Source organism: Amblyomma maculatum, chromosome 6 (genome assembly GCF_055883805.1).
Source record: "Amblyomma maculatum isolate TAMU_Amacu chromosome 6, ASM5588380v1, whole genome shotgun sequence".
Classification (NCBI taxonomy): Eukaryota; Metazoa; Arthropoda; class Arachnida; order Ixodida; family Ixodidae; genus Amblyomma; species Amblyomma maculatum.
In genome coordinates, this window is record NC_139349.1 from 111,866,829 (window position 1) to 111,879,769 (window position 12,941).

The 12,941-nt window shown below is 49.3% G+C and overlaps 1 protein-coding gene across 2 annotated transcripts in view; it reads right to left on the reverse strand.

The window, feature by feature from the left end:
* LOC146186602 (uncharacterized) overlaps positions 1-12,941 on the reverse strand; it is an 88,402-nt gene that overhangs the window by 14,107 nt on the left and 61,354 nt on the right. For both annotated transcript variants that reach the window (XM_084607326.1, XM_084607327.1), the window contains 5 exons: positions 7,353-7,486; positions 6,024-6,605; positions 4,673-4,864; positions 2,610-2,723; positions 2,071-2,196 (listed from right to left, as the gene is read on the reverse strand). In XM_084607326.1, the coding sequence (XP_084463452.1) occupies positions 2,071-2,196; positions 2,610-2,723; positions 4,673-4,864; positions 6,024-6,605; positions 7,353-7,486 (1,148 nt within the window). The remainder of the gene's footprint in view (positions 1-2,070; positions 2,197-2,609; positions 2,724-4,672; positions 4,865-6,023; positions 6,606-7,352; positions 7,487-12,941) is intronic.

A 12,941-nucleotide genomic window follows, 5' to 3' on the forward strand; every position in this document is an offset into this window, starting at 1 on the left:
TCTTCTCTGCATTGGCACTTTTATGATCTTGCGCTGTCTCTTATCCATGAAATTAGACTTGTGTGGGTTCCCGGCCATTGTGGCATCTCAATGAATGAATCCGCGGACTTTCTTGTGTCAGCTTCCCTGAACCCTATCCTTTCGTTACTTCCTTACTTCTCTTTATGGGTGGCGGCGCGATTCAAACAATTTCTTTCAATGAAGACCTCAAATTCGCCCTTCCTATCTGTTCATGATTTCTGGAATCTGAAGCATAAATGGAATCCTGGTCAGTGCCTTTTCCGTCAGTGCGAGGTGTGTCTGACAAATTTCAACGTAGGATTCCTCCCCTTAACTTTTACCTTCACAGATCTGGCTGTTCTCCTTCAGCCATACTGCAATGAACCTGATATGGATTATTTTTTCCTGTCCTGTCGCCGTCTCTCCTCCCTCCGAAAACTCGATCTTCCTTGAAATTCCTAGCAAAAATTTATCTATATCCTTGACTATTCCAAATTTACTTTCGTTTGACGCTACTCAGCTGGGCTTCAGCAGTGAGACAGTTCGCTCCACGGTACACAAATTAGTTAACGCCTCTGGAAGGATTCCCTACTAGGTGTGCAGATTCCACTGTCTCTCCCCTTTAGATTCTTATTGAGTTTAAATTACTCTTTTTTTTCATTTTTCCTATTGTATTGCATATTTATATGTATTAGTGTATATATTTCAATCTCATATCAAACAGCACAATACCCATTTCCGCTGGGTTCATGTGTGGCCAATCAGCTTTGTGGGTATGCGCCATTATCTAAGGGCACAACACCAACAACGAGTCCCTAACTAGGTTAGGACTCTCCTTGTCACTACCCGTTTTCCTGTCATTCGGTGCGAGTGCCAAGAAATATGCGTTGGACATTATTTGTGGAATTACCAACCCATAATTACATTATAGCAACTGGTAGGTAAACTTGTTAACCCTTCTTGAAATTCTTCCAGGTTTCTTTTTTTTCTTTATGAAAATTATTATGACTGTTATTAAATTCTAACCGGAATTTTTTTTTGCATTCTCGCTTTGCACCAAGCTTGTACCGGTAATCGAGTTTGTGTATGACACTGCATCTTGGCTAATGCCCCATGGTGGGTGTGTGCCACTCTTCAAGAGGCCAACAGCAACAACACTCTTGGACATCTGCCAGACAGCTGATGGCTCTGCTAGTACAAGGCACTGTGTGAACAGATAAAGAATGGATGGCAACCAGATGAAAATAAAATGCCTTAGTGCATAATTGTGATATGAATGGTGAGAACGCACAGAAAATCAGTCATGCTGTTATGGTAAAGGCACATGCCTGGAGAGAACATGAAAGGACACAATATATTTTTTGATATTACCAGGAAATAACTTTAGTGTTTCGAGCAGGATCTGATTCCATGCCAAAGAGAAGCCATTAGCCTGCTAAGCTGCCACTTTAGACCAAATGGCCCTCACCACAAGGTTGTGAATATGCAATCTAGCCATTAAAATGGACATTATAAACTTCCAATATGTGCACCAGTAGGTGGGGAAAGGGCAATTGTAGAACCAATATCAACCTTCAGAATCTGCGTTGCAATATTGGTTCGACTCCAGAGCACAGAATCACTAAACTGCTTAGCAATGAGCGTATTATGTATAAGCAAGAATGGGGATGGACGCAATGCTCAGAAGAGGTGACAAGAAAATGAAGTGCCCGATCTCCAGCTGTTTCGTTACACAGTACATGACTTCCCAGAAGAGAAACGTTGCATTAATGACACTCTCTAAATGGTAACTATACCTGCCTCAGTTTATACTCTGATCCTTACAGTGGTGAAAATTTTCGTGTAGATACTGTGGGGCTTCCCAAAACAGGTAGTAACTGAAATATTAGTTTTTACGGTTCCTACGCATATCCCGGCACTGACAAAGCTCAACTAAAGGTTTTTGCACATAGTACAAAATGGCTCTCCAACAGTATGTTGTCAGTTCACAATACATACTGCAGCAGACATACCTGGGAGTCATGACGGCAAAACTAATTCGGTCGACTTAACTTGAGTCAAATTACGCACCTTAATGACTGGAATGTGCCCGTATCTTGCAGCCAAGTGCATTGCCGTGTTCCCATCACAGTCCTTCCTGTTGATGTTCAGCTGGTTGTTCAGCATGTATTCTGCCAGCCAGCTCACAGTTCTTTCCTGCAGCAGTGCGTTAGGTGCATGGTTATGTCTTTTCATACAGACAACAACAAAGCTGTAAAGAGCTGGGCCAAGGTAAGCTACCACATGCAAGTGATGATGACTGAAACATTGGCAGCGAGATAAACATGAAAGAAAGCAGCTGCTAGGACTAGATTATGTCAATAGAAATGCAGCAGAAAATCAGCACTGAAAAATGGAATTATTATAGCCATTGAATCATAAAGGCCAATTAACAGCCAGTACATACTTATACATGTCACTACATACTGGTGCTTGCTGAAAAAGTTATTGCGACAGTTCAAGAAAGTGTTGCAAGCACTGTGAGATGTTAACATTGTGACACTACTAGTGCCTGGTAATGCCTCTGTGCTGCACGTCACTGCAAAGTAAGCCTTGCGGGGATGACGCACCTGCCCATATTTTGCAGCCAGGTGGAGTAGGGTTCTGTTTCCTTCGCTGGGGTCTATCTGGTCCAATGCCCATGACTTGCTAACGAGCCACTGGAGTATTTCCAGATTGCCGTGCTAGAAAGCGCAGAAAGATCAGCACTCAGAACATATGTTTCCGAATTCAGTGCACACTCCCCACAGCTATTCCAGCACCCCAGGAAGACGGCAAGTTGGCAGCAGTGGATATGGAAGCTATTGAAGCTCTAGTTCTATCTATCTTGGAAGGCAAGACAGCCAGCCAAGATGATTTTATGTGTAGTAGCACCAAGCATCCTCCATTTTTGAAACAGTGGTGGCATCTGCCTTACAGAAGCAAAAATTAACCAAAAAGCATGATTCACATAGTAAAATCTTGTTAATTCGGAAGTTCGGATAATTAAAACTAGAAGCACAGTCCTGGCCTATCCCCATGTTTCTCAGGATTCATTACAACGCAATTAATATAAGCTCACCCATGTTAATTTCGATGTGGGTGGGCTCGCATCGGTTAATTCAGATGGGGGGTTCATGTCGGGGATAACCCTCGAAGCCAGCGGTCATCCAAATAGACCTCCCCGAACCCGAATTGCATGGATCAGTAGTTCCCGTGCATCTCAAGGGTGTGCAGTATGACAGCCGTGATAATGGTCAGAAGTCCCACGTAGCCAAAATATAGCCCAGCAGCATAGTTTCTGTTTTGGTTGCGAACCTGTTGCTGCTATCGGGAGCATGCATCAGCCAGTCACATTGCTGCAAACATTGCTTTGCCCGTCACCGGTCTCCTAGTTTTATCTTGGGATCGCGTCACACCATTCTAGCACATCTCTTGCTTCCTCTGGTCTTTGAGAACACTGAACCATCACATTCTGAGGATGCTTCAATGCACGGGGAAAAGGACTGCAGAGGGAATGAGATTTTGGAGAAATTCTATGACATTCCTAACAGCGTGCACAAAGCACTTGACAAAACCACGAAAAACTATTGTTGTAGTTAGTTTTCATCTGTAATGTATATAGACAACCATATTACAGGTATCCAATGGACAAAATTATTGTGATACAAACGGTTTTTGGTAATTTTCCAAAGCCAGTTTAATAATTCAAACTTCTGAATAATCTGAACATTTTCCACAGTCCCTTGAAGGCCAAATTAACAAGATTTTACTGTATATAAGATAATTCTTCAACTTTGATTGCCATGTATCGCTTACTCCACCGAAAAGAAGAAATGATTCTTGAATGTTGTCAATGTCGAATGCCGCACACTAAGATAAAGAAAAAGACCCCCAGCACACTGTGTTAAAGTTAACTGGGATGCATCATTTATTGTGCAATCTAGTGCTCAGTATAGATGGCAGAGATCACAAGGTAAGGATCTAAACCTAATAATGTACACTGTATTCTGCATGATAAGCTGCAGGTAGTGCACATCATGCAGAATAAAGTGCATAAAGGCATGTTTCTAGTGTGCTGGTAAGTGGAGTGCAGTACTTTGGTCATGGTACTCTCTACAGCCAACCTCTGCAGACACACAAGGAAGGTCCATCTATCGGAATATACACCAGCAAACATGCTTGGTGTAAGAGCCAAACACTTCTAAGCAAATCACTACGTTTTGCAAGTTACACTACTGGAGAAGACTTCTCAGCACTTTACATCGCAAAAAGAAAGGCAAAAATGCATAACAAACCCAATAACAAAATTTGTAGCTTGGCAAAATGATGCATAGTTTTTGGAAGGAAATTAACACGAAATGACAAACACAGAAAGGCTGAGAAAGACATACGATGTGTACTAGGATAGGACAGCGCATGTCCTATGTCATTCTCGGCTATTCTATGCATGTCTTTTTCAGTGTCAATATTTCTTCCAGAACCCAATAATTATGTTATTTGCTAGCACCTGTGCCTTGTTCCTGCGATCAGCCTGTGGAGATGAACATGACATCCTACAAGAACGCCTCCAGTTTTAAGGTTCATGTCAAAGCCCACAAGGACAAGAAACAACACAAATAGAGTCAACAGCAAAAACTTCTGTTTGGCATACCTTGACTGCTGTGGCGACAGGAGTGAGGTTACTGTGGTTCTCATCAGCCAAAACGTGTTGAGGATGACCTTGGCACAGCCACTGGAAACATCGCAAGTGATTGCGTGCTGCACACACATGCCACAAGCTGTTGCCTTGACCATCTGACAAGTTCCACACTAGCTGCTTTTCCATGTCACGCAAGCTGTGAATCTGAAATCAGCCACAAAAAATTTGCAAGCTCTCAAAAGCAAGCAATGTGGAATGAATGATGTGCATGGGAAGAAAATATGTCGCCAATGCATGATGTTCTGTACTTGTGTATCAGGATCTCTAAGAGATGAATACTTGTGTCATTATCTATTCAAACTTTTAGTCAGAGATATGAGTATATTATTCTGGAAGGCAGCCAACAGACACCTCGCAACTATTACAATGCTGTAGGCTTAGTTCTGCATGCATAATGAACAGTTTTCATGCACATAATTGCTGGTATTAGTTGAACAATGAATATCAAAGATCTTCAAACAAGTATGGTAATGTATGTGCTATTTGACTGAGGTCGACAGTACCGGTAGGCTATAATAACGCTAATAAAAATTTTGTATATGTTGCAATTCCATCACATTAATACAAATGTTTTATAACCACCTCTCATCTTTGCGCTGCATTTTGGCCGTAGGGTGCGAGGTGGTTGGGAGGTGGGGTAGAGCGGCACTGCGGTGAAATTTGGCTCGCTCTAATGCAGAACCCTGTGCATGCCTATGGCCAGATGACACTTTCAATGTCGAAGAAGATCATCAAATGGTATTTGGCTGTCTTCTTACAGAGAGCTTTAACTAGAAAAAGTGCACCGTCCCCCTCATAACTGTTCCCATTCTTAAGGCTGCATGCAATAAAATGCATAAGCTGCTTTTCGCTCAGTAACACTAGGAGCTGGTGTATTGGAAAAGAGTGAAACTTGCTGCTACTGAACAATACATACTTCAGAATTCTATGCATCACTTTTATGTACCAATGTGTGAACAGAGTGCAGGAAATAAGTCAAAAAAGATGGGAGCAACAGACAGAGCATTTGCTGTGTCCAGGTTGTGGCACTTGCGCACTGATGCAGAGCATGCCTGAACATATTTGCGAACCGGGCGTGTCCAATAGGGGCTAAGAATGTGCATCACTGCTGCACAAGCATGCATCTCAACTGGTGCAAATGGATCACAGAACAGTTCCCAGTGGGTTATAACTGGGACCAATTCAATTCCCATTTGGATCAAACAGAACTGGTGCCTTGGAGCTGGGGCCATAAGTAAATTGGACCCGTACAAATTTCCACCAATGTTCGCAACAAAGCAAGGCTGAGGTATACGGCACGCACCAGGGCATCGAGGTCTCCCTTCTTGGCCAGCCTGAAGATGGCGCGGATCCAGTGGGGGACCTTGGTGAGCGGGGGCCTCGGCGCCGCGCGCCGGGGCGGTTGGCTGCGCAGAGACAGTACCGAACACGCGTCCCCACCGCTCTTGAGTTCGCTGTCGGATGCGTACTGGCGCGACCAATCGCGCGACGCACCAGGCCTCCGGGCCGGGCGCCGGGACGACGCCCCGTTGACAGAGGAAGTGGGCAGCCAGGGCTCGGCCTTGGTGTCTCGGTGGTCCTGTGCGCCTCGGGCCAGCGCGCTCAGCGTGTCGATGATGGACACGGTGCGCAGGTGGGGTGGCCGGCGGCCCCCCACCGAAGGCGGTGCTCCGGAGCGCCGCGGTCGCTGCAGAGGCAGCTCGCACAGGCGCAGCAGGTCGCTGTCCTCGAGCACGAACTCCTCGAGTGCGCTGGCGTCCGGCGGCCGCATGGATGCGGGGCCCGAGCTCAGGGCGCGCTCCCAACCGGGCGCCGCCGCGGGAGCGCGGGGAGTGCTGGTGCACAGCCGGGCCTTGGACGCCACGGCTCGGGGCTGGGCCAGTGGCTGCGCCGTATAAGAAATCGACATGGACACGCGGGACTGATCGGGCCATTTGCTAATACATAGCCAAGATTGAACGATTTGTTCCCCTCTTTCATGGACTCCATGTTCCTGTTTTGTAGCGCTGCCTTTTCAATTCAAATTATGGTGCGGTGAGAAATCTGGCTGAACACGCAGGGTATCCTCAATTCCTGTCTCTTTTCTTTCCGCCAGACACAGTTCGGGTGCTTAAGATATTAGACTGCAATTGCCGCGGCAACAATCATTCTCTTCCTTCTTTTCTGATCATTTGATAAACCAATAATAGCACCCCCACCACCACCACCGATCGTCGGGTGACATATTGCCACGTGCCTAGCGCCGCGCGACAGCCGTGTTTGGTGCCGACGACGACGAAGCGGTGGTTGGCACGAGCGGCGCGCTGGTGCTGGACTCTGTGATCGGAACTACAAGCCGACCTTATTCTCGGGTCCTCGGCTACGTGTACCTTCACGGCTCCCTGTGACTTCAGTCGTGACAATATTTAAGGTTTGTGTCACGGCAAGCTCAGCTGGAGCAATCGGTCATAAGCTCTATAAGCGTAGAGCACTATATATGCCCCATTGTTCAGATGAACAAGCTGGACCTTACCTAATGTACAGGGTCGCGCGCAGAATCGAATGTACAGAGTCGCGAAGAAAACGGCACAATTAAGTGTTATACGTCACACTTATACGTCACACACGGTGGCAGCTATAAATTGGTGTGTACCTGCTTGGCAACGCCTGAAGTTGTCTTCGCGCGGGCACTGGAGCCAGCAGCAGGGCAGACCCTTCGGCAAGCCTCATGGTCAGGAACTGTGCGACGGCTTCGCCTCGTGGACAGCACACCGTGCAGGTTCGAAGCTGCACGAGAGAAAAACAAATAAATAAACAACAACACTGATCATGTTTCACCAGAGGTTTAAGCACGGCTCAAATAAAAGCAGTTTCGCAGTGTTGCTTTCACCGCTAGAACATGAACCGGGACATTTTCCACTAGGCCTAGTGTTGGGCCTAGTTTGAATGCCCGCGCATCGGTGGCCGGGTATTTCCCAGTAGTTTGCCAATGGTGAACTGTGTATGCCTTGCAGCGGCTTTTGGCCGACTTAATAGTTCGCCAATCATAGCCCATCATTGGCCCGCATTTCGTTGGCAATACATCGGTGGCCGATTCAAAGCCCCTGACTTGCCAACTACCGGGCAGCGCGGGCGATTTCAGCGATGCTGGTGAGGTGAGACGCATGCGTACGGCACGTTTTCATGAAATCCAGAAGCTGCAAACTGACTGGTCGTCGGGTTGTGTGCGTGACGTCACGAGACAACATGACAAGGCCTAGCTGGCAGGCGCTGCCAATGGCTTCCCTTCAATATGGGAGGCTGAGATCGGAATCCAGCCCTCCTCCAGGAACCTTGAATCGCAGTTATTCATGCTGCCCCCAGGGAGCGCAAGCACGTTTGATTTTTTGCCCATGTCGGATGGCCTTTAACATATGTGATATTTATGAATGTATGATTAGTATGTGTGAGATAATGGAATCACAAATTAAAAAATGGTGATTTAGCCAATAGCAAACGCATGAACTCGATGATCTCCAAGGGCCGGGAACCATCAAAGCTGTCGTGCCGCACCCTTGAAGGCGGAGTTAGTGTCCCCCCAAATTCGCCCCCCCCCCCTCCTCCCCCGCACAACAGCATCTCATGTGACGTCAAACGCATAGCGAACTTACCCTGCCGTGGTGGCAGCCGTTAGGGCGCTCGACTACTAATAGTGCCCAAGGATGCAGAATCGAATCCCTGCCGCGGCGGCCGATTTTCGATGGAGGTGAAACGCAAGGCGCCCGTGTGCAGTGCGATGTCAGTGCACGCTGAAGAACCCTAGGTGGTCGAAATTTCCGGAGTCCTCCACTACGGCGTCTCTCATAGCCTCGAGTCCATCTGGGACGTTATACCCCTCAAGCCGAACCGAGCCGCATAGCGAGCTTACGTTGCACTCCCCGAAACCTCCAAACAGTGTTTCTGTCTTTAATATAATCCGCCTGTCAATGCCACTCGTTTTCACGTCGCTGACGTGAACCACAACCGTACAGACCGAAGGCACGAACCTCCTTTTAAGGGTCCGGTATCAGCAGTCAAACGCAAGAGTCTTCGTCCAGCCCGTATAGCTAATCCATTTTTGGGTCGTTCTTTCGGCGACCTATCGCAGCAACAGGACAGGCCCGTTCGGCGGTCGCGCGCGGACCGCGTCAACGCGGAGGCCACTGCACGGTGACCAAGCAAGGCGCGTGGAGAGCAAGCAAGGGGGTCAAAAGTGACAGGACCGGCCTCCGCGCACGCTGTCGTCGCGGCTCGGTCCTCGAAGAAGATGCGTCAAAAGGCAGGCAGGCGAGGAGGAACTCGACAGCCTTTTTTTGAAAAGCGAGCGCGAGGCAGATGAACGGCTGCCGACGCGCGATGGCCGAGGCAGCAGCATGATCAGCACCGCCACCACCAGCATCAGAGGAGTCCCCCCGCCACTCGTTGCTCTTTTGCACGGCGTACCCGCCGCGGGCGCGCCTCTCCCCATCTCGCGGGCACATCTCCTCGGCATCCACGCGATACCGGCGCGCGCGCGCGCTGGCGTGTGTGTGCGCCGTCATTACCGCAGCGGCGGCGGGATTGCACGCCCGAGGAAGAGGCCCGCGACCGCCCTCTCGGCGCCCTGGGGAGAGCGATGCGCTGGCCCAGGAATCTGCAATTACCATAATAGTGCCTCCAACGATGCCTGCATCCACTCCCAGTGATTAGAATTCCTTCGGTAAATATGGCCACCTCGGGGCAGGAGGAGGGAGAGCGCGAGGCGCACCCTCCTCCCGCCGTCCAGCGCCGCCGCCGCCGCGGGCCGACCTGCGCCTGCTGCTGCACGTGGCACACATTGACTTGTAAACGCCGCCGGTGCTGCTGCATTCGGCATGCACGCGTCCTTCCTGGCCGCTACAAAAGGACGTCGGCCGCGGAGGTCCTTCGGGCGCAGAGCCCGACGAGGGCAGGTTCGTTTCGAAACTCGAGGCGACACGTGGCAAACGTGGTTGGGCTTCCCTTTTCACCGCTATTACACCGTCCACGAGCTAGACACGGCCCGTTCAAATTCGCGGGCGGGGACATCCGAGGACGTCCGGCTGCTTCAATGGGGCGGATGAGCCCGGAACGCGCCCCAAGGATTCTTCACTTGGCCCGCGGTGGTTTTTCGTGAGAGGGCGACGTGGATGAGCACCGCCGCACAGCCGCGGGGACGAATGGAACTGGTAATTCACACCTCCCGGCGCAAAGCCAGTGCGCTCGAAAAAATAATATAAAAGGCTGCGTGTGCCCGCCCTACCTTTAACGAATTACCGGCAAAATAGCGGGGCTAGCTGACAAATGCAATTTGACTTACGAAAAGAAGCAACACGTTCACGCGCCCGGCCTCGCAACTTGCTCGCGGTGGAGTGAAAGCTACAAGCGGGTGAGAACAGCAGCTTTTGGAAGACTCGCCGAGATCGTACACCTTCGGCTTCACTGCGATAAAATTATTCCGTAGCCGATATTTACAGATTAGAGATTGTCATCAAATGAGTCGCGAATCTCAGTTGAGGGACTTTGAATACTTGGGTGTTGTTTATTGCTTACGGAGTGCGACGGTCGCTACTTGAAGCTGGCAGCAAACCTCGGTCCCATCTCTCCCGCGTCGAAATAGTGCTTCTCTCTCTCTCTCTCTCTTTTATACGCTCACATGTAAGCTGTCCCGCTCACGCTTCATTTCATTACGACAATGTATACAGTCATAGCAGACAACGTAACCTGAAAGGAGGGAGCGAGTGCACTAACCAACGAGACAATGACAAACCTCGACAAGGTTCTTGCAATGTATGCACTCATGGTACCCGGGCTACCCTCATCACCAGTTCAGATCTCACACCTGAACAGCGCCACCGGTAGTCGTTGGTCAACGCTCCATCATTCCAGGCTACGCTGTCCATCTCATCTTCACACGGCAACGGATATTTGTTCGCTCAATCTTGCCGCCACAAAAAAAGTGCAATAAAACCGCACCCAAGTCTGGTTAAACACCTTGCAGTGGCACGTCTGCAGCCAGCAATGGTCAACCGTATACACCCCATGCCGGGACGGTGACACGGACCGCTCAGTCAACTTTCGAGAAACACGCCATGGAGTGTACGGGGCCGGATCCGCGACCTTTCAATAATGACACAGCATCCAAAGGCAACGCTACACAGCGAACTCAAGCCGCCGATCGGAACGAGAGACTGGAATTTGCTAGATCAACCGGGACGCGCACACGGCTGTTCGGAGGTACCCCTTCGAGGGGGGCGGAAGGAGGTGCCGTTCCAAGTCGTTGGCCCTGGAGCCCAGCACATCGGGATTCCACGCGGCGGTGGTGAAGGCGGATCCCTGGGTGCGGAAAAGAGGCGCACGCGAGTCGGTGTTCAGGGCACGGCTGAGGAACACGCCAAGAATCCATCGAGGGTACACTCAGCCGCGCGAGAGCACAACTGTACCTCGACTGCAAGAGGTGAAATGACAGAGCGAAGATGCACGTGCACCTCTAGACTGGCTCTTTTTTTTTTCTTCTATTCTCTCTTTCCACTGAACGTGCACATATGATGCCGAATCGCAGACACTGAACTTCGATTTAGGTTTCGTTACCACTTCACGATTTCATACAGTAAATGAGACTGGGGCTTTCCTGGGAAGCGCCCTACCTCAGAACTAACCTACAGAGCGGGATCGGCCGGGACAGCGAATTCGCTCACCTTTCGGGTGAAGTCACCATCCTTCAAACGCCTATTTCCCAGCAACTCTCCCAGGGAGAGAGAACTAAGCATAACACAGCTCCCGCAGGCGAACAATGACGCCACGGAAAAGCAACAGGCGAATCAGTTATTAGAACTGAATTTCCGTTTGGTACTTGCAAGGAATCAATTAGAAGTGAACTCTTCGGGCAAAGCTTACACGCGACGAACCATGTGGTTTACATCTGGAAGACATTCACAAACTAACGGTTTTAGCGCGTTCGAAGAGCATGTGCACGCTTTCTCAGCCCGCAGAAACCGTAAGCTTCGGGATGCCTTGCTAGAGGTATAGGCTTTGTCGTCAGATGCCGCGGGTTCTCAAGGAGGACGGGACTCGAATCCTGTTTAATCCCTACGCTGCTCCAGAGCTTTTTACAGCGTTCTTCTCGCGACACATTTCTTTCCTCCTCTTCCTCTCGTTTCGGACGTGACAAATCAGTGCACACGTATATGACAGTGTGCACCGACTCACAGCGGCCACAATTCCGATGTACACGGAGCACTGTGAAATTAAAGCCGCCGCCGCGCAGCCGAAGTTGCGCTCTGTATACGCAACATATTGGCACCCCCCGACGCCAGATGGTTCCTATACGAGCGATGCAAGCAAGATCCATCCTCCACCCTAGCGCACCCCGGGCTGAAGGCTCCACCCAAACAAGAGAACACAGCACTAAATATTCAACAAAAACTCCTTATATTGCGGTAGAAATAGTAGGCTCAGCACTTAGAAAAAAAAAAGAAAACGTCAACGTTCTGAAGCCTTTGCCACCTGCCACAGTTGAGAGATGGTAAGAGAGGGAATTGAATCTTCGGTTTACTCTTGTAAGGGAGAAGCAGAAAAGAAGACAGAACACAGCGAAATACTATGATATAAAGAAATACTCCAATATAACGAAAAATTTGCATCAAATTTATCGTCTTAGTATAGAAGATTAATGTTGAGACCCATATTATTGCAAAAGCAATACTACGACAGCTAAAGCGAGACCTCGGGTGGCCGCAGCTACGTCGTGGAGAGGCACCGTGAAGAGGCGTAGCTACGGTCTCCTCATAAAAAAATCAGCCTGCCACGACATTAGATTTCACGTTATCCCTATGCTAAGGGCAGGAGCTGCCAACTCGGGTCGCTCCTTTCATATTGGAGGGTGATATCAGAATCAGCCTGCCAGAACCGTTTGCATTCTCGTTACCCCTACGACACGCAGGCACGTCCATACGGCTTGGTTGAAGCGTGGCTTTACATGTGGGCTGGCAGCTCACGCTCTCGCGTCATGCCCGAAGAGCTTAAGTGTCCCCAATAATGTAGCACATTACACTGATAGGGCGTGATAGGGGAATAATGCAGCAGGCAAAAGTAGCTTCCGCCGTTGCTTTCGCAATTCAACTAGGGTTAACCAGAGTTTATTTCCTAATGTTCACAGCACTTTGTACACACCCCAAGTATTGCTAACGCATACCACGTCGCATGAATCGTATGCATTGCCGGTGAT